This window comes from Strigops habroptila, chromosome 7 (genome assembly GCF_004027225.2).
Source record: "Strigops habroptila isolate Jane chromosome 7, bStrHab1.2.pri, whole genome shotgun sequence".
NCBI classification, from domain to species: Eukaryota; Metazoa; Chordata; class Aves; order Psittaciformes; family Psittacidae; genus Strigops; species Strigops habroptila.
This window is the reverse complement of record NC_044283.2, coordinates 12,652,547-12,674,780: the sequence shown is the minus strand read 5'-3', so window position 1 is coordinate 12,674,780 and position 22,234 is coordinate 12,652,547. Positions and strand designations below refer to the sequence as shown.

At 39.2% G+C, this 22,234-nt stretch overlaps 1 protein-coding gene across 5 annotated transcripts in view; it reads right to left on the bottom strand.

Moving 5' to 3' along the window:
• PPP2R2C (protein phosphatase 2 regulatory subunit Bgamma) overlaps positions 1 to 22,234 on the bottom strand; it is a 198,195-nt gene that overhangs the window by 54,997 nt on the left and 120,964 nt on the right. For all 5 annotated transcript variants that reach the window (XM_030491963.1, XM_030491966.1, XM_030491964.1 and 2 more), the window contains 2 exons: positions 4,221 to 4,318; positions 3,457 to 3,622 (listed from right to left, as the gene is read on the bottom strand). In XM_030491963.1, the coding sequence (XP_030347823.1) occupies positions 3,457 to 3,622; positions 4,221 to 4,318 (264 nt within the window). The remainder of the gene's footprint in view (positions 1 to 3,456; positions 3,623 to 4,220; positions 4,319 to 22,234) is intronic.

The window sequence follows — 22,234 nt, the reverse complement described above, 5'->3', positions numbered from 1 at the left end:
TTGTCCTTGGTTTTGTGGCAACTGAAATGCAGAGCTCCCTAACGTTCATCGTCCACTCCCACTCTGGACATGAACCCAACCTGCCAACCCTAACACTCCCTAGACTGAAAAATCAATGCCAAGTCTTCTGAAAAAACCTGTCCCAAGCTTCTAATGGTTGTTTCACTCATCTGTTCATGGAGTAGCCAAAGCCTTTCCAAAGCTTCTGCACTTCATCTGCCACCACAGCCCTCATTAGCCTCAGTTCCTCCATCATGAATGATTTTGTTCCACTTTCTTTCTTTACTCCTCTTTACTCAAGTACACAGCAGAGAATAATGTTTTTCCCAGTGTAGCTGATCCAAATGCTTCTTTCAAATGTTAGCAGAAATTATTTTAAAGGCAGGACATATGAATACCTGAATCACTTTGCACTTCTATAGCAACTTTAACTTTGACCTTTTTCTGATTCAAAATCAATCCCTCTGGTACTCTGAAGGTTTTCACTATCATACACCTACTAACAATATTGATACGTTAATTTCCAAGCAACAAAAACATTACAATTGATCAATCTACAGAACAAGACATCAGTTCAATCCGCAACTAAAACGCTCCATTTAAATATTCAATACATTCCATTTGCATCAGCCATGTTAATTAATGACTAAAAATACACAGAGGCTGGGATTTTGGGTATTTTGTTACATGTAAATAGTATATCCCTGTTTATCTATTCTAAAATTTATAAATACAGCAATTGTAAGGTTAATTATAAGAAAAAACACATTGGTGGACTTGGCTGCTATTGATAAACCCTTCCCTTTCCTGAGTGAAAACTATTTCACTAGCGATTGAGGGTATCACATGTGTTGGTTTTCTTCTCTTTCATCTGCCTCTACACTTTAAATACTCCCTAGAAATTCTGAGCATGCTTATATTTTGCAAAATATAGAACCATCTCTGTAAGGTTCAGTATTCATTCAGTCTCAAGGGTGTTGTGAAGTTTAAATTCATTAATGTCTGGTACGGAGTCTGAAATCCTTAGATGAAAGAATTTGTACGGGCCAAATTCTGGTCTATCCAAAGTAGCTCACATTGAAAATGGCCCAAATATATTCTGCTACAAAAGATACCAATGAATCCTAATAATTTATTATTATACTACAAAATCAGTTCAGTTTACAGTGCAAACCAGAAATTTGCTAACTGCAAGAACTGCAAATCCATAGTGGGACTTGAAAGCGATGGTGGTTTCTTTCTGCCTCCATTAAGTAAGACGCTGCAATCAAAGCTTAGCTGATGACTTGCTGGTAATGCATGAACTGGAAAGGAACCAAAATCCCCTCTGAGAGAGATGACCTGTGCAGAAACAGTATTAGCAAAGGTCCTCCTTAGAAGGACAGGAACAGATTTGGGCAGGTGCAGACCTGTCAACTCTCCTATAGTGAGGGTGAGATTTAGATGGCCTCTCCCCTCATGTCCCCTAACAGAGGGTGCCCATTCCAGCAAATTCAGTGGGCACTGTCCACCTGTGCCTGTGGGAAGAAAGGATGCTGTTTCAGAGTTTTCATTTTTCTGACCAAAACAGTGCTTTAGGTCCTAAACTACCACAGAGCAAAGTATCAGAAATTGCATTCAAATATGAAGCTTTGAAATTAGTAAATATAACCCAGTACTTAAAACGTTTCTACAACTTGCCCAGTATTAGCATGTGTGATGGCAATGCCCTTATTCTCTACAAGTTAAGGAAAATACTATTATCTCTTTTTATAGGCATGGAATTGATATACATTGTCAATGACTTCTCGGGGTAATCTGTGAGACAGCAAGGAATTTAACATGAGCCTTGTGTATCCTAAATTTAAAGCCATCTTTAAGAGTACACCACAAGGCAAATCTTCAGACTTCAATCTTTCTGTGCCAGGAAGACAGGAATCCTCCTTGGCACACAAAGATGTTTTGTGATTCAAACTCAAATCCAAAGGCTCTGCCAGTGGCACCACTTCTGTTTTCCTCACCATAAAGAGGTCTGCTGGGATGCTTCAGAATTAAGAAGGGGGAAAAACAAAGGCCAAAGTATTCTGCCAGGTCCTAAGCTTGCACAGGATTGGCCTGCAACTGGATTAACCCATAGCAAAACTAAGACTGATTATTTCTTCCTTTCTCCCCTCCCATATTAATATCAACCATAAAACTGATATAAAAAGTCTATTAGGCCAACTGTAAAAGCAGCATACATAAGGACTTATCTGTATTTCTCAGTTTCGAAAACAAGCTTTAAAGTGAAAAGGGAGAGGTTTACTTTTAATAACCTGCACTACTAATTTTGTATCATGCACTTGGAATAAGCTGTTCTTAAAGTTGTCATAAGTAGAACAGATATTTTGACCACAGGAAAAGTGCAGCAGTAAACTCCCAAACTTCATAAGTAACTGACTAGTCATTAAACTAGCACAAATCACGTGCTGTAACAGATATGTTTCATTTCAAATACTCAAAACAGTGTCCCCAAAAAGTCAAAAGACAGCTTTAAGGAAAGTTTCCTGTAACAAATCTGTCTAGTAAAACAGAATACAAAACATAAAATTATTCACTAATTATTAATGTAAATATTAGTTATTGTTATAAATTTTAACTAGAAGTAATCACTTTGCCATAAGGCATAAATTCGCAAAGCGAGATTACACTACTTCTATATCAGCAATTCCCAATTATGCTCAAACTTTACAAGAAAAATTCTCTTCTGTTCAAAATTATATCCAAGATTTAAAATTTAAAATATTATTTTCATCTCATGCACCACCAGCAATGATAAAGGTTGTGGGTGTTAATACGTTCAAAATGTTTCCTAAACACCACTCATACATGTTGGGCTCCATTCAGTTTCTTCCCGCTATGTCACATCTGCATATCCCCTCGTAGCAATACTACTGCATTTTTTAATCACTAGGCCTTAAGCATGCTAGAAAGATGAGTCAGTATCAATATCCTCGCATTGTTCCTACTGCCTTCCAAAGATTTGTGTAACTCCTTAGAACTCAACCATTCTAATGATAATGAATGAAAAGAAAAAGAAATTAATCTCTTATGTACATTCATTTCCACATCTACAAAGAATAAAAGTTATGACAAACACAGCAGACAAAATTCTAAATCCCCTGTGAAACACAGCTGCTGTGTAAGGTGATGCCTTTGTCACAAAATTTACTTCAGGATAGCATTGTATGTTAATAACAAAAATGGACAGCTCACTGGATGCCTGTGGATAATCAATATGAAAAACCCTATGGCTATGAATAAAATACATAAATAACAGCTATAAGAGTCAGTGTGACAGTGTTGGTAAACTCTGAAAGAGGGAATTACAAAACCAGTAGATTAAAATGAACAAATATATACAGTCAGCACTAAAATGCACAAGAGCAAAAACGCACAAATATGCTGATACGTCCTACATTCTTTCATCTATCTTACCATTTGTTGATAAAAGTGAGTGAGCTGCATTTTGCTGTGGTAACCACTTGATCTTGTTTATTTTTTCTTCTATCTCCAAGCTCTTCAAATAATCAAATTCAGGTTCATGGCTCTGGAAAGTGCTGTAAACATTGTACTCCCCCTGATTGTAAGGCTCATTTTTACTCTACAGAGAATAAGAACAACAAAAACATGTGGTTTATGATGGCAATATATCTCCATCTCTTAGAAAAGGTGCATAGGCAGCCTTATAAATATAAAAATATTGAAAGTTTAATTTAATCTCTCATCCGAAAAAGTGATATTGACAGATTTGTTTCTACAGGAATGAAATTTCTTTTAAGTATTGAAACAACATTTAATAAAAGGCAGCATATTTGATGAAACGTCAATTATTTAGCAAAGCTTTCTACAAGAGATACTGAAAATGTGAAACATACAGGTATCACAGCAAAGGCATCGTTTTAAATGGAATGGCTCCATCAAACAGGCAAAAGCTATTCAAATGATGTAGAAGTAAAACAAAAACAACCTTCTTTCTTTGTTCTTAGCTCAGAATTTTAGAGCTTTGAAGCATTTTTGTTTGGGTCAGCAAATTTCTGAGTAAAAGATCCGTACCCACATTCGCTTCCTTTCCAAAATGGTGACATTCTGTTTTACTGAATCTTGAGATTATAAACAGGTCTGTTAGTTAGATCCACTTAAAGCACTAAAAATAAAGCCAGGTTTTAGCAAGTTAAGGACTACATTAGTAGCTCACATACCTCAGGTTCCCTTTGGAATATAACAACCCGACCCCCCTTGTCACCAGTAGCCAGCAGTTCTCCAGTGTGGTTGAACTCAACTGTAGAAATAATATCAGCTGGAAGGAAAAAGAAAAGAAAAAAAAGGCAAGTTTTAGATTGCTACTGCAGCACAAAGCCAATAGAAATATCAAGCACTCCACAAAAAATGCAACAAATGAGGGACTTGAAGGAATACAGATGAATTCAACAGGAAGTCACTAAAGCAAACAGGCTGCATGCCATGACAATCTGAGGTTGCTACACAGTGAAACAAGTGCAAACATAACGATGCAAATTTGTGTTTCCAGCACATCTGCAATTAGGGAGTGGAGAAGATCTCTGGAGAGCTTATGCTTCAATAAGAGCGATCTCTGGCTGCTACAAAGCTTTTTTCGGTACTGGCAATAGCAACAGCATTGGCCTCCTGCTACTTCCTCTAGCAAAGACCAACAAAACATTTCAGTCCTGCTGCATGTATTATTTATTCTTCACCCTTTATGAAGGTTTTAATGTAACCGCTTAGCACTAGTTTTCTCAAGCATGCGTTTGAGCCAAGAGTGCAAAAGTAAAGTAGATGTAGTCCGTCCTACCACAGAGGAATAAAAGCGAAACTAGAACTGTTCATCGTGCAAATCTGGCAAGAGCCCATTCAAATCATTGGGTATGGCAAATCATTTCAGCACCATGAAAATGTGTCATCAGAAGATAAAAAGATGCCAGTCTCTTCTTTTATTAATTTTCAACAACTCCCTTTCCCTAAGCAATTGCATCAGCTTAAACAAGAAACCTCAACAAAACCTGAGGCCAGTCTTGAGTATGAATTACTACACATCAGCACGAGAAGGGAAAAAGAGACTGTAGAAGCAAAAGAACTGGTTCTTCTGTTTGTATGACAGTAAATGCTAGAATCATAATCCCCAGTTAATCCTACAGTATTAGCATAATTTGAATTAAAATGCCTAGTGCAATAGTATATTAAGAAGCCATCATACATATATACAATCACAGACAAATTCAGGGTATTACTCAGAGATTGCATGTATGAATCCTCTATGATGATCAGCATTCACTCATCAGGAACGTGGGCCAGATTTTTAGAAGCATCACTAGTCAGCAGCTCCCCTTTAGGCATGAAATGCTGTGGTTTTCAAACACGTTCATCATCTATCAGTTTATACTGGGAACAATGAGCCAACAGTGGGCTAAGCTCTTTTGAAAACCTAGCCCTAAATGAGTTCACTAAATTTCAAAGGAATTGAAATAACAAGTGGATGTACCATTTACTTGCCACATTCTATGAATTGAAAACATCTGTTCCTATTATTCTTTTAATAAACTTGCAGTTGAGTGTTAGAAAGCTTCTAATGCCAGTAGCTCTCATCAGCAACACAGCCATCCAAAACCAGATTCTTACTGAAACATTATTGACAATTCATCACCTAAAAGAGGAAAACTTTATCCTAATCATGGTAAAGAAAAATATCTTTTAATTTTTTTAAGAGATCTTCACCATCAAATTGTTCTGTCTAAAAGAAAACCAACAAAACCAAACCAACCAACCTTCCTCTTTTTTTCCTCCATGCCTTACTTATATAAAGGAGGAAGGGGAATCATAAAGTACGCATGTCATTTTCTTTCTTGCTGAATAAAATGTATGGATGTGTAGACTTCGAGAAAAGTGGAACAAGATGACTTAAAATATTTTGGGTCTGAACCCAAAGCTCTCAAAGTTAATGGCATTTGATTTTTACGTGGACTTCCACAGACTGCGTATTTTATAGGTAATAAAACAAAAACCCCAAAGCCATACTCTTATTAGAGCACCAGAAGATTAGAGAGACTCTGCTTATGGTTGACAATGCTCTGGGACTTGGGATGGGTTGAGTCTGATCTAAAAAACTGTGGTTTTTTTTTTAATCTAAAAATCTAATCAACTTTTCTGGCAAGTTCATCTGTAGTGCTTCCAGTGGAAGAACATTTCTTAGCTATTCTGTTCTTATCCTGCAAAATTCATACTGATAGTAGGTGTGGGCTCCTGCTTATAAAATGAAACCTGCATGATTTGACTAATTTACAGCTCTATCTTACCCCAGCCATACAGGCAGAACTGCAGAAGTCTCATACTGACAGTCCTTTTAGAATGGAGTCTCGTATCTTCAGTGTGCAATGGAGGAAAAGGGTAAATGCAGAGGGAAGGAATGTAATTGCTATTAAAATACATGTGTATGTGTGTGTGTATGCACGCGTATGTGTAACGCTTACGTGATTTTCCCAACAGCTCGTAAAAGAATCATATAAAATAACCATGCAAAAGGAATGAATAGCATTTGAATTTATATGTGTGGATACACTTGCTATTGGCCTGGAATACTTCCACAATGGCATGAAATACTCTTCTCTATGGTCACAACAGTCACAAAATATTATATTGCACTTTACGGAGGGTATCAGCCAATGCCCAGTAAAGTCCACAGGAGCATCTGCACAGACTTCAGTAGTAACTGAACTAGGGTTATAATAAAACAGCTCTGCATTTTGTTGTTATATTGCATTTGTCATTAAAATATGTCTGCAGTTAAGTGATTACTGCTTAAAGAAAAGCAGCTAAAACATTAAGTATCTGCGGGCAGTGTAAGCAATGATGTTCTGAGGCAAAATTCTCTCCTCCCCCAAGGTGTCTCTTCCAGCTGTATCCCTCCTTTCTATTAGAAAAACTAATTCTGAACTGAAAGCTACCTATCATTTTTAAATTAACTTGTTCTGAAACAGAGCAGATCCAATACTCCGACCTCGGAGGCTATGCAGCTTGTTGGTAAAAAATTATCCTTGAACTGGAAAATCGCTTTTATTGATCCTGTAAATAACAGCTGAAAACAACAGCAAAAAAAATATATAATCTTATCCAGCATATCTGTTCAGCAGGTGAACATTAGTCATGCTGCTTTCATAAGAAAGATTAGCCAGGCTGCCTCTTCCTAAGGCAGAGAAGGTAGGAACAGAATCAATCAACAAAGATCTCTATACCTTTCTGCAGAACATTCCCCTATATATTTATTAATGCTGCAGCAACATCAGCCACTACGGTCCCATCTTGCAGATTCTTCCATTGGAGAATGGCCCCCTGACCGTACAGAGCGATTAACTACCAGATTTCACACTGCCCAGGATATATAAATACTCCACAATGAAGAGCTGATGAATTTGCATGTACAGTAAGCCCCTGGCAAGGGATGGAAGAGATTAAAGACTCCTGTCAGCCTTCTGCACTACACCTTCCATATCTCTGCTAGCAGTGCCAAGCTTTGCACTAACGACCAGGATTATCAGAGACAGAGATGATTTACCTATTAAGAACAATTATGGGTAACCTCAATGCCAACAGGCAAAATGTTCCCAATCAGATTACAGATCCCAACTTTTATCCAATATTAATCTTTCTACTCCGTTTTTAAATTCTCTGTTTTTCCATGTAGAAATGTATATAAATCTGGATTAAAAAGTCGCCATGCTCAACATTTTCACTCAGATAAAGAGCACAACTTGGATACTCAAAATACAGACACTGACTGAGAAAAGCAAACCAAAAACCTTCAAAAGATGAAAATCCTCCAGTGGGGTATACACCTGGGCATCTATTTCACATCCTGCCACAGTAAATTGTTCCAGCAGGTACGACGCATTACAAACTTCATTCTCCAGATTAATTTTACATATTCACAGAAAGGCATCACATCAAAATATCTCTAGCTGATTGTACTGCTCTTCCTTCAACTCCATGAGTATTTTACCAGCATGGATACAGACAAACGAACCCTCCAGCAGCCCTCCCTCTGGCTCACTGCGGGGTGGGATGAAACAAAGGTTGGTACACATAACCCGAATTAATTCTGGCCTTTACTTCACACCATCAAATACTTTTAATGTTCACTTTCTAGCCTCTTACAGGATTATTTTAAGTGAGTTCAATACCTTATTCCTATATAACACAAATGGGTCCAAATACTTTTACAATAATTAAAGCCTTATCTACATAATAAATCTTTGCATCAATTGGGGGCACTCTAGAGTAATTGCATGCCATTTTCCACCTACTACGCACTCAGTCTGAACATACTTACTCATCTTTATACAGTCTTTTGGTCAGAAACTTCAAGAAACTCTAAGAAAAACTCAACTAGAATTTTCTGGTTTACTAATAATTTCTAACTTTCTGAGGCCTTCCATCTGAAGGCCCTGGTATACTTTATTTTGCTTCAGCAGGTCAGGAAAGCAAAGAAAATTTCAAACCTATTTCACCCAGCACAGAAATGCAGCTTTTTGGACAGCAGTAGCAAGGTTTGAGGGCAAACATCACACAACAGTACAGTTATCATGTCTTAAGCCCAGCCAGCAACTAAGTACCACACAGTTGCTCGCTCATGAAGAAAACAGGGCAAAGAAGATCAGAGAATATAATATTCTGTTGAATTGCAATGTAATCCTGATGAAGAATTAAAGGATTTTGAATGGGCCAAAACACTGGAATTAACATCAGTACTTTTATTCAAAAAGTAAAAGCTGTGAAATCCTACCAGCCAGAACAAGACAGAACTCCTTTCTATCACATCCACCAGAAGCAGCATGGCAACACTGTCAGCCTGAGCTGACTGAATCAGCATCTAGGTCAGGTTTTTGTTGCTTGTGTTCCCACTGGCTAGCAGGCCATCTTGTAGTCTACGTTATTTCAACCAAGTTCTGACCCGGCCTAACCTTGGTTTGTGAAATCCAATAAGATCACAGCACAATCTGGCATGGCTGCAAGCAATGTTCAGTCCTACTGATACAAAAGTCCCTGAGGAGCATAATCTGGAAGAAACAACAAAGAAGGTTGCAACAAAGAGAGCCATAAAACAAAAGGACAAATGGTAGATGAAAGAGGAGTATTACAGTATCTGGAGTGAAGCAAAGGCCATTACAGTGAGCTGTGTTGTTAGAATTTAGTTTAGACATGGACAAAAAAATAAAAAAGGGAAGGTGAGGGGGAAGAAACAAATGGATGCAAATAAAAAGCTTGCTACCATTTTTTAAGCTGAAGTTTCAAAGGTTTCCTCAAGCAGCTAGAAACAAGGTATGCAAAACCTCAAAGCTAGGAGGGTCAGAAAAATCCTTCTTTTCTGGCAGAGACTTTTAACAACAGAAAAATAGCCTACTTAACACAGCAGACTCTCTAACTGGTTCACAGCAGTCCTATTCGCCAAGCTGGATCCAGGGGTTCTATGACACCAGAAACCACCCCTCGGCATTCAAGCAAACACAGCACAAAATCTCACACATCACAACTGTCCACTTTAGCTGGGTCAGAAACAACACTGAAAGCCAACACATCAGAAAGCCAACTCCACTCTACCAGTACACAAGACAATTTGTTGACCTATACACAATCTATCTCATCACCTCTCCAAGTCACCAAATAACCCACCACAGTTGCATGGCCATAAAAGAAGGACAGATGAGAGAGAAAGAGAATGTAATGATACATGAGATGGAGAGAGAAAGAGAGAGAGCATGTAAATGTGTTAATAAGAGCGAGAGCATAAGAAACGGTGCGAAAGATTGTACCTGAGAGAGCACATGCATGCACAAGAGCTTAAGAAAGCTCTTAAGCTTTCTCTTATGGAAGCTCTTTCTCTTATGGAAGAGCATAAGGAAATACCACAACAGAAGAAAAGAAGTAGTTTGAAATGAAGGATTTACCTGCCACTGTGTCCCTGACATTACCTGTCAGCCTGGTAGATCTTTCATTTTGCTTTTTTCCTCATTTACTGTGACTTTAGAACCCGATGGAGTTTGTACTGTAAAATGCTAAGTGTTTGCTCCTTGTTAGATGTATGGGCAACACAACAGGAAGCTGATTTTGGCCAAAGTAAACTTTGGACATAGATGCTAATAGTGTAAGTGCTTCAGCAATCAGTGAAACAAGGTGATCAATCAATAACAGCATGAAATCCAGAGATGTGTGTGCCCCGCACTTCATATACTTGTTTTCCTAACTGACCCTGTGCCTGGTTTCATTGCTAGCAAGGACAAATATATCGGAAGCAAAATCCAAACAGCCCCATTTAATCCTGTCGAGGAAGAGCTAGGCTAAATCGATCTTTTTTTATTTATCAGGCTAAATACGACCTTTCTTACTGAGTATAACAATCGCTTCTTGATGTGAAATCCAAAACCACAGGGTCAAACGCTGAAAAGCTCTTGAAAGCAAGAACGCTTCAGCTGGAGATGGCAGTAAATAGTAGTAAAGAAAAATAAAATAATAAAATCATGGCAAGCACTGGGCAAATCTTTCCCATTTTCCATCTTCAATCTCCAAATTTTGGATTGTTAGAAATGCCATGTGTACCCACCTCAGTGGCCGGCATCAGCCCAGGCTCATCATGAGACCAACACCATACCACTGAGTTTCACAGGTCCATGCATCCCTATGTCCTCAGGGACCAAGGAAAGCACCTTCCCATTCAGAACATTTGACAGTAGGTTCAGTGCTCACTCAGAGAAAATTTACTTGAAAAAGAATCTAAAAACCAAACCCAAAATTTGCACCCCTTCTATGAGAACCTGTGACCACTGTCATTCACTGTTTCTATCCTCAAGCTTTAGCAGAGCTGGGTTTTTCCTCCAATATTTTTTGCATGCATTTATTTTAAGAGCTTAGGAAATTTTTCCAACAGCTTTTTAATCACATGCTAATTTCTAGCTGTATTTCTCAAATTAGAAAATCAGGAAACGACACCCAACTATTGGAGCACAGTCAGTGTGAAAATAATTTTTTGCCTACAGGACAAATACGTAAAATAGATTATCTCAGTTCTGTGCTAAAAAAAACCCCAACACTTCATACTGAATACAAGTCACTGAAACTCAGTTTTTCATAAAGTGATTCCCCTGTCTCCCCCCTCCTGCAACCCCCATCCCACTTATTCCTAATTTAAAAGCTTAAAGGTTCTGGCAAAGGTTCTGGCACCCATCTCCCTCCTGCGCAGTACAAGGTCACCAGCAAAAGAGGCCAAAGAGACTTGACCTTCTGCCCACTGAGTTAAATGGAACATTTCCCACTGCTTCAGTAGTAAAGCAGGTCAAGGAACATTTGTCAGATGTGGTGTAGCTGAAAATTAGGACACATTTCTCAAAATTTTGGCTACGATTGACATGCACTTCAGTTTCTTCATGTTCAAGGTGAACTGCTTACATCAGGCAGAAGTTGCAAAGCTTCAGTCCTTAGTTTTGCAGAATGCCTAATTAACATTACTATTATTCTGGCTGACGTCACCGTGAGTGCACTGCTTTGTGCCTTCATCATCTGAAATACTCAGTGGACTGATAGAAAGCTTGCTGAAATCCTTTTTAATACCTATTTAGGGGCTCCCAAATTGTCAAGCTACTTCACCTGCAGTAACACAGCAGCTCCTCAGTGCTGTGAGACTGGCGGTCCTCCCATTACTAACAGGCAATGCAGGGGCTGACTCCAGCCCTGCTTCCAGCCCGTACCTCTGTTTCCCAGGATGTCCAAAGCTGCTAAGTCTGGGAAGCACTGATCCCTCCATCCTGTTCAACCTGGATAAACTGGAAAACTCACGAGAAAGCCTTTCACCTTTCGTAAATCTAAGCCATTTGGTAACACTGCTCATAGTTATTCTTACAAGCAACACCTCATACTAAGAAAACACTGCAGATCAATCTTTATTTTAGCATAAAGAGATGAACAGAAAGCTTATAAACTTCACAGCCTCTAAAAACTCTTTCACAGCTTACACTGTGTAACACATGCTACTAACTCATTCTTCTGAGATTGCTGGGGATAAAAATGCAGCTGGATCTTTCTTTCTTGTTTCTTTCTTTCTGTGTTTGCTGTCAGATTACAGAGTCATCTAAACTGATGTTTCAGCAACAGGCTTGAAACACTCCACTTCATAAACATTAGTGCAATTAGGAAATATGCCAGTCCACTCCTGTTACCAACCAACACTGAAGGGCAAAAAGGAAAACATTGCCATGGGCATCAAATTATGTATTTACAATTTCCAGAGCAGGGTTTAAACTGGTACTCACAGAAGGAAGCCTGCCTGAGCTGGGAGCTTCTGCTCGCTCCATGTTCCTTCCCACCGAGGAGCAGCACAGCCTGGCTGCCAGCAAAAGGCACATTAGGAATGGTGCTGCCAAGTGTTAAAAATGCTAGGCAACCGGGTTTTATTGAGAGCACAGCGAGACCTTGAACCTCACCCCTCCTTTTGGAGCAAATAAATGCAAAAATGGAAAGTGTACAGCTTATTAAAATATACTCATTTCACTTTCACTGTCAGAACTGATTATGCTTGTGCATAATAACTGCAATGATCCACAATAAGCAAACATCAAGTTTTGCTAAGAGCCTGTTATAAAACAAGAACAAAAGAAATCCCACTCATATTAAGATTTTTCAAGGAAAATTATTAATTTAAAATATATCAAAGAGTAATGAAAAGTCATCCAAAATTTAAAATCCAATCCTGAATAACCAGATTGAGAATTATTTCCCATGTATTACATACAAACTTCAATAGAATTTCACTGCCAGCTGGTACTGAACTACTTTCTCCCCCTTAACTGAGCAATTAAATTCCAGAAGCAAAGCTCTCAGTAATTCCGCCACAGCAGTTCTCATGTTCAAAGCACTTTCCAGGCATTAAACCTCCCAGCAACCTAAGGAAGTCGGCAAGGAAATGTCAGCATTCCCATTTCACACAAAGGAAAAAAAATGAAACAGATCCTCTAGAGTTTTTATCCAAGATCAGAGAAACAGTTTTGATTATACACATACTGAGGGACAGATAATCCAGGCTGGGGCTCAGCAAAACATTTCTATTTAATAAAGCTCTTAATCACTTGTCTAGAGACTTAAATGTCCCTGCATTCAGTTCAAATGAGTATGCATGTTGCTAAATGAATATACTGATGGAGCCCTAACAAACAAAGCCTCACAGTGGCATGCACCAAGGAAGAAAAAGCCCCAGTGAGTTTCTGGGTAATGCTGAGGAATATAATCTTAAAACTCATGAAGGGCTGGAGCTAGGAGCTGGACTAGAGCCACAGCCTTTATGTGAAAAGTGATGACAAGAAAGCAGAGACACAACAGCTATATCTGTGCTAGCAAATGATGGAGAGCTCCAGGACATTTTGGGACTTTGCAGTGCAACAATTCATGCTGTTAAACTGCTAAGAGGGGACACTGACAGGCTTTTGGCTGTGATAAACTGCTCTCCCTCAAATACCACTTTGGAGTGGCTCACAAGCCAGCGATATTTCCCAACAGGCAACACTCACACAGCCATGATGTTCTGGAAGCAGTGGAATGTCACCCTCACAGGCACCGCAGACCCCTCCATGCCAGCTGGTTGCAGCACTCCCAAACTTTCCGTTTACTCAGGCAGATATACTTAAGAGACTGAAACTCATAGGAATCAGCGGTGCACACAGACCAGTAACACTCACACTCTGCTATGTCAAATTATAGTAGAGTTTACTGCTACAACTGGCAGAGGTTGGTGTTTTCCAGAATACAAGGGGCTCTGGAGCCTCTAGAACTACCACAGGGAAAACAAACCACATTTACTTTTCTCAATCTTAATGCACAAGGGTAGATGGCAGCGCTTAAATCTACTCGTCAGGCACTTTGACTACAGGATACACGAATAAACTATACCCAAATACTACGAGCAACACACAGCTCTAACTTATACATCACTGGACATCTCCTCTGAGACTCCCAGCAGTGGACCAGCAAGCTAAGGTCACACACAGGGCTTGCTGGCTGTCATAGGAGCTCTATGCCAAGCTGTGTAGATACTCATCTAACATTAGCATCTGTTTGCTTGGCAGGCTCCAAAGGCAATTCAGCGGACAACTCCAAATTTGCCTCTGGGTCTGTCAGAGGATCATATAAATGTGGGACTTCTGGGAGCACCAAATACTTCTTTGATGAAGATCATGCACATCATAATCTGCTAGATCCATTCTAAGCATCCTTTGAAATCAGTGTTTGTGACCTCTCAGAATTATCCAGGTAGTGTGGCTGGCTTAAGTGCGTAAACTAAAGCCAAGCTCAAAGATCACACACTTAGTTCTTGCTTGCACCAGGATCTCTTCGGCAAGTTTATGTAATGATCCAAAACAAATCAGATTTTTTTTAGTGTTAACATCGGTTGCTACTACTGACAGAACACCAAGGTTGCTCCTAAACTGGTCTGAAAATGAACAGCATAACTGTTCTGTATCAGCTTTAATATCAATCCTACTGCTTTAAGGTTTGATATGTCTGGAAATAACATAATATAAAAATTTAGTGGTGGCTTGCACAACTTTACATTGGTCTAAAAGCTCATAAGATTCAGTTCACAAAAGGCCAAAGTCTTTATTTTTAAATGTACATGTGTCCAACTAAATATATGTGAGGAAAGATAGGATTACTCATGTGCTTAAAATGAAGAGCGTGCTAAATCACCCTACTATGTCAGGAACTCCTGGCCTTGAAAGATTGAATTCTAGATAGCTGGAGTGTGCAAAACCCAATGGTAAATTTGTCCTCAAATTTAAATGCATCATATATCTATAATTACTCATTTTAAAAGAGAAAAATTACTTCAAGAACAGAAGACATGGAAAATCAATGCACCTTTCCCCAGCCTGTGTCTGATAAAGTTCAAACACTGTTAACAGCCTCAGGAAATAAACATGCCTGTTTTGGGATATTCCCAAAGGACATCAATTGCATAATAGGACTAGATCAGCATATATTACAAATGCCATGGACAATGTCTAAAACAGCAACTGCTTGATGGTCAGGCAGTTTCAGGCTTATTTCCTACTCAAGAATGCAGCAGCATGCAGGTAACCCAGCAGGTATGTAAAACAGCCCTCAAAGCTCTTTCCAGTCTAATAACACAATATTGTAAGTGGGAACTCAGACCGTTCCCACTGTGTTCACAACTGGGGACCATGGACTTCAAAGCTTCATGTCTATCATGTTTGAACGCTTAGCACGATCATCCCTTCTTCATCAGAAGGTTAAATGCAAAATACAGCTTCTGCCAGCATACTGCTAAAGCTGAAAAGTTAAAAACAAAATAATCTGGAAATACAAACATCAATAGGTCAGATTTCTGTCTCCTACATAGACAGACCTAGAGGAATTTTCTAAGGAGTCTCCCCAGATCGGGGGGGGGGAGGGGGGGAGGTTCAAAGCATATGGTGATGGCTCTAAAATCTGCAGGCATCCTCCCCAAGGCCATGCCTCCTGGAGCCGTATAGTTTGAGAGCTGCTAATTTGCAGCCCACACAGATAACATTTAGATATCTAAGCCCTTGACAGAAGTTCAAAGCTTCCAAACCCCCCCCCCCCCCCCAATATCCTTGAGGCTGTGCCTTGCACTCATGGCCAGTTGTTAAAATGCAGTCTGCAGTAATCACTGCGGTGCTCTCAAAGCTGAGCGGCCTTTGCTGCAATACAGCAGTTTTGAGGCATGAGGCCAACTGAAGCCTCAAGTCTATTTTAATCCCACTATAATTAAAAATTATGGATATTTAGTTGTGATGCTCCTGAATTTTTGTGTGCATGAGGGTGTATTTATGCACTGCAGAAGAGCACTGCGGAGGAATATCTGAGCTAGTACTGACTGAACTGACATCACAGCCAATATAACAACGTTAGTGGGATGCTGTGCCCAAGACACTGCTGCTGTCAGGACACACTGTCACGTCCAGAGCTAACTACAAAACATACCTTTTCATCACTGTTCATTAAGCAATGTTGACATATCCATTAAATACAGAATGAAGAGAAAAGGTGTTGACAGGTTTCTCCAAGGCAAAACAGCAGAGAAACACACTGGTTACTTGTTCAAAGGACTGTGATAAAGGAGATGTTTTACCTATGTTGGAACTACAGAGTAGGTACTGGAAAATTTGCCAAAGGCTGGTTGAGTGGAGAAAGACATCACCTTCCCCAGGCCTGCACTGGCTTGCACTTGCCATCAGGCCTCACACTGCAGTGAAGGGGACCAATGCAGACCCTGGTCCCATTCCTTAACCCTGGAAGAAGCTGGCTGTCTACAACAGTATCTTTATTTCATGTTGCTGTCCCTAAGTGATGTGATATTTATCAGCAAAGCAATAAATAAACTCTTTTTACTTCAAAAATCAACACGTCACTGTACTTTGCTAGATATATCAACTCAGACCAAAACACATGCTGTGTTTAGTTTAGCAGCCTCCTATATACTTGCACAATTAGCAGCCAATTCATTTGAGAAAGAGGTTTGCTTCTATACACGCTTTGCACTAACTGGAGGGTCCACTGTGAAGCAGTATCATACTAAATACATTGTAATTACTAAGTACACTTTCCACTGAAACCAGTAAGGAGGAGTTCTGTAATTGGCCTTACAGAGAGATCTAGATAGATTAGAGCATTGGGCTATGATTAATGGGATGAAATTTAACAAGTCAAAATGCCAAATTGTGCACCTAGGATGGAGCAATGCCAGGCACAAGTATCAACTAGGAGAGAAGCGGCTGGAGAGCAGCCCTGCAGGAAGGGATCTGGGATGCTGGTTGACAGCAGGCTCCATATGAGTCAGCGGCGTGCCCTGGCAGCCATGAGGGTAATCCTGGGGTGCATCCGACACAGTGTAACCAGCTGGTCAAAAGTGGTGGTTATCCCACTGTATCCAGTGTTTGTGAAGCCTCATCTTGAGCACTGTGTGCAGTTCTCGGCCCCACAATTTAAGGAGGATGTTCAGGAAACGTGAATACATCCAGACGATGGCAGCAAGGCTGGTGAAAGGGCTGGAAGTGATGTCCTGTGAGGAGCAGCTAAGGACGCCGTGTTTGTTTGGTTTGGAGAAAAGGAGGCTGAGGGGCAACATCCTTGCTCTCTACAGCTTCCTGAGAAGGGGAAGTGAAGAGGGAGGTGCCGATCTCTTCTCCCTGGTATCCAGTGATAGGACATGTGCCAGGGGAGGTTCAGACAGAACTTTAGGAAGCACTTCTTTACCGAGAGGGTGGTCAAACACTGGAATGGGCTCCCAAAGAAGTGGTCGATGCCCCAAGCCTGTCAGGGTTTAAAGAGGCATTTGGACATAAAAACATGCTTTAACTTTCAGTCAGTCCTAAAATGGTCAGGCAGTTGGACTAGATGATCGCTACAGGTCCCTTCCAATTGAAATGGTCTATTCTACTTTAATTTTTCACACTATAGGCCTTCTCCAGATCATAGCTGTTGTGTATTGTTTTTTTGCCAAACACTAGGAGCCTAGACATGAAGGAAGGGAGATATATCATTATCATTTTGCTTCACAGTAAAGAATAAAAATGACTAGAAACAAAATTGTTTCCTCTGGATGCTGGCATTCAAATCAACCTGCTAAATTTTAGTCTGGTGCCTTAGAATATAAACAAATCATTGTCTGTTAGTTGTTCACATAGGTGTTCTTGAACCTGCCCAATTTCCAAGCAGAATGTGGACTTTCACATAACTGGAGTGTTCTTCAATTGGAATCAACAAAAAATTGTGTAAGCAAAGAATCATGAGAAATTTTGGATATGCTACCTGAATATTTGGTCAAAGTGTTCACTACACGTAAGGGAGAAATACAAATTTCACCTTCAAAACCAAAATAATCACCATGGGTTCTGCCTCAGACTCTTACCACAAAGGGAGCTAGCTCTTATTTCACTATTCCATGCTTAGAAAAGACGCCTGAAGAAAGCAGCCGGGGCCTGCAAATTCTTCAACCTCTGTCTCTCTTCTAAAGTCCTATGATTTAGTCCTAAAGTCCTAAAGTTCCAGATTATTTAAGGCAAAAAAAGCTTGCAGAAAGACATGAGAAAATACAAAGACACTACTTCAGGCTATCAAAGGGAGGTACATTTTTGCAGGCACAATCCAACCCCCAGTAAGACCTCAGGATTCAACCTGTACCCAAGTGCACTCACACAGGGAAGCTGAAACAGGCAGCAAAGGCTTCTTTTCCCAGTGATTTTGCACAGATTTTTTTGAGCTCCTTTCAATAGAAAAACTCCTATCTGCCCACTTACATCCCACTGTTGATTGTTCCAACAATACCCTGGGAAACTCTGCTATAAAATCCAACCATCATGCAGTCACTAAAAAAGTTCCTTTTTCAGAAAATAGACATATGAGAGGCATTATCATAAAGGCCCTATTAAGAGGAAAAAATTGTTGTTGCTCTAATGTTTCTCTGGAAGACGTGAGATTAAAAGTCTTTCAAAAGACATAGTGCCTGGCCAGTTTGAGCTAAAAATGTACTAGTAGCTTCAGAAAGTCAGCATCAAACCATACTGAAAATTGTATTTCTGACAAAGGAAAGCCAGACACTATAAACCATACAGAAAAATCTCATGCTTTTCATCTGGTTTTTGACAAGATTTACTAGCCAGCTGGTAAAATAATGAAGGAAAGAGGCCAGTAAAACTATAAAAAGCTAAGAGGAACTGCATTGTACTAATTAGAATCAACGTGCAGTCTGATGACACTTTATAGGCTTCAATTACCATACTCGGCAGGAAGGAGCTTTCAAACATCTGTATGGTGATTATTCTCCACTGGGATGTCATTTACAGTGCAAAGTATTAAAAACAGGGCCAAAAATCAATTATAATCTTTGAAAATGAGCATATTCTTTATCTAAGGGATTTGAACTTGTGTGTGGAAATTTGCTTTAAAAGGAAAGACAGAAACTGATTTGACAATGACAACCAGGCAGCTCCTCCCCACCCCCGTATCTGATTTGCACAAAATTAAACTAAAGGTTCATTAAAATAATAATTCGTATATGAAGTGCAAGAACAAAAGAATATTATTAGAGGTCCAGCCTAACAAAGCAATGACCGACCACACACGAGGTTTAAGATGCTTTCTTTAAGTTTTTAGGTGAACATCCAGAAATACTGTCCACTGACCAGGATTACCTGGATGACTAAAGAGATGTACACACTAGGCAGGAACTCAAAATCAGATCTTTTAGTGCTCTAAATTGTTCTAAACAATTATTTTCACACAGAAAAACACAATATGCAAAAGCAATAGGGAGGGTAGGAACCAGCCAATAGCCAATGAGAATGTTATGCCAGCTGGTCACTATTTAATACATTAATGCAGAGAACTAAGGATTTTACCCTGTAATCAAAGGAAACCAAAATAAAGTGGAAAAATATAAATTAACAGAGAAAAATATAAAGATAAAAAATATAAAATTTACCACTGTAAAACGAAAAAATATACATCAACCAAACAAAAAGGTTGTTTGGATGGACTGAAGGTTTTCTTTTCTCATTTAGAGATTTTTCCAGCCCTGTCTTATCTCAGAGAATATGCTTAGAAGGGATGCAAAAGTAATGCTGAGGTTTATTCAAGAGCAAATGGGAACAGCGACGGTCAACTGCAGGAAATGGCTAGAAAATTTGCTAGTCATTGCACCGGAATCCTAAATTGCAGTACAAAATGTGGCAGTGTTAACCTGACTTTGCAGATCACTGATGTGACCAAGCACCTCAAGTATTTTGCACAGATGGTAAAACGAACACAACTTTTTCCCTTGGAGGCAAACCTTATTTACCTTTTAAGGGTAGATAATGACCTACAAATATACTGCTGTATTTCAAGAATATTTTAAAGCACGAACTAATGTAGAGTGCAGATGCTTGCCGAGTAGTGACAAAAGCATGCTATTCCCGTGCTCTAAACATTGGCTTGTAGTAATTAAGGAAGTACGAACCTAAGGTGTTGGGTTTCACCTTTAAAGTCCTAAGCAACCTGGAAATCTAGCCAGGAGAGGAGGATTTCTGTGCACTTCCCCTCTCTTCCTTATCTCCTTTTGCTTTTATAGTGGTGATTAGAGGAGCTGTCAGTCCCCCTCTGACATTCTGTCATTTGGTCAAACAGGATCTGGTCCTATTAAACTCTCATTCAAACGTTCTCATTTCTCCTGGTGGGTACCTGGGGATACTAAGAGGATATCCAGAAAGAGTTGCTTTATGAAATTACAAGCCAGTTTTGTAGCAGGCTACTATGCAGAGGATCAATTTTAAAATGATACTCGGATTTTTACAGTTAAGGCAGTCCAGAACATAGAATGAGATCCCAGCTAGCTGCGTATAATGAAAGACTGATCCCTTGGCCTCTTCACTGCCACGGAACATCATGGCTGCCAGAGGTGCTCTGGAAAAAGGAACTGCACAACACAGAAATATATAATCTACTCCACAGCATTAAAATAAAGGCTGAATTTCACATAAAAATTCAAGATAACTAGGTTAATGCAGGATGTCTGCAGCAGAATTTCAGCAGCACAGCAGTCTCCGAAACTATTTTAAGCACTAGCAACTACTTACTTAAGTAGAATCAGCAAGAGGCCACATTCCCTATTATTTGGCAATAAGAAAGCTGGAACACCTCTAACAGGCTACCTAGGGATTACTTCAGCTAAATGCAGCTTTGTTATAAAAAAAGAAAAGGATTTCTTTCAGCCTGACAGCACCATAAAACCTCTTGCTCATACTGAATGACACATGAACAGAGATTGGTATTTATAATTTTCTGCTGGTTAAAGACTCATTCTTGCTCCCATTGAACTAAATGAGGCAAAACTGCCATTGATTTCAATCACACTGTCAGTAGACCTTAAAGATACTAGCCATCAGCACTTATTAATATGAAATTATCAGCGGAAAACATATTGACTAGTTGATCTAAATACTTTATCTTCATCCATCAAAACACTTAGGCCAAATGAACAAAGACAGAAAACTGAACCCGGACCAAAGGTCAGGTTGAACGTACAAATTGCGATGACTACCGATACACATTACCAGCAGCAGCTGGTATTGATGATGTGTATTACACCCAATCAAACCAATGGGCATAATATTAAATGGGAAACACACAGCACATCCCCCCTCAGTTTCACGGTAGTTGAGATTCTGCTTCAATCAGAAACATCCTCCATCTTTTAATATAAAACATGAAAAATACATTAAAATAATGTCATAGAACTGGCTACTTCTTTGCTGAAGGCCTTTAAAAATCAAAGCCAAAATCAACTTGTGACCATAAATGCTACAACTCTCGTAAAAAGCTCTTAAATTCCATTAGTATTATTTTTAACTTCAGAGAAATAATTAATGTACTAGAAAGGAGGAAGAGTGGTAAAAATTCTGAATTTAATTATATGAATAGTATTCTATATACACTTAATTGCATAGCAGTAACACAATCACTTTCATTACTCTTTATAGCTTCACATGCCCATTAGCACAATCCCCAAGGTTCCTTATGAATAATTAGATTAGGAAAAGGGGACTCTCTGATGAAACGCAATAGGATGTGATGCTTATGAAACAGCACATCTTGAATCCAGATGCTGACATGACAACATCGTGAAGACCTAATTTGCACATCCAAATTAATAGCATCATGATGATGATATAAAAGAAAGATATGCATATAAAATGAGCTACAGAAAATAATGTCAAAAAGAATTGAGGCACTTATATTAAAAAATACATCTTTTTGACGTTTTAACCCGGTTGGAAAGGTGTAAATAGACTAAATGTCATATTCATGAGCTACTTAAGCAGACTTACTAGAATTCAATCCACTATTTGGTAACACATGGGCAAGCTGTTTAATAAATAGTTATACCCTTCGAACATGTGCAGCACTCACATGAACAGGTGAATAAATTGTATTACATTTTATTAAACATCTGTTTCCATTTGATACACTGAATGTTTTTGTATTGTTTGGTGCTTCTTAGGTATAAACCATCAGGAAAATCAGCAGTGATGTTTTTTGAAGGATCTCTACATGGGGTAAAAAAGACACAAACAAATGGGGTTTAAAAATATACTTTAAAGAGAGATTTTTGCAGCTGTCATGAGTTGTCTGCCTGCAAAGCTAC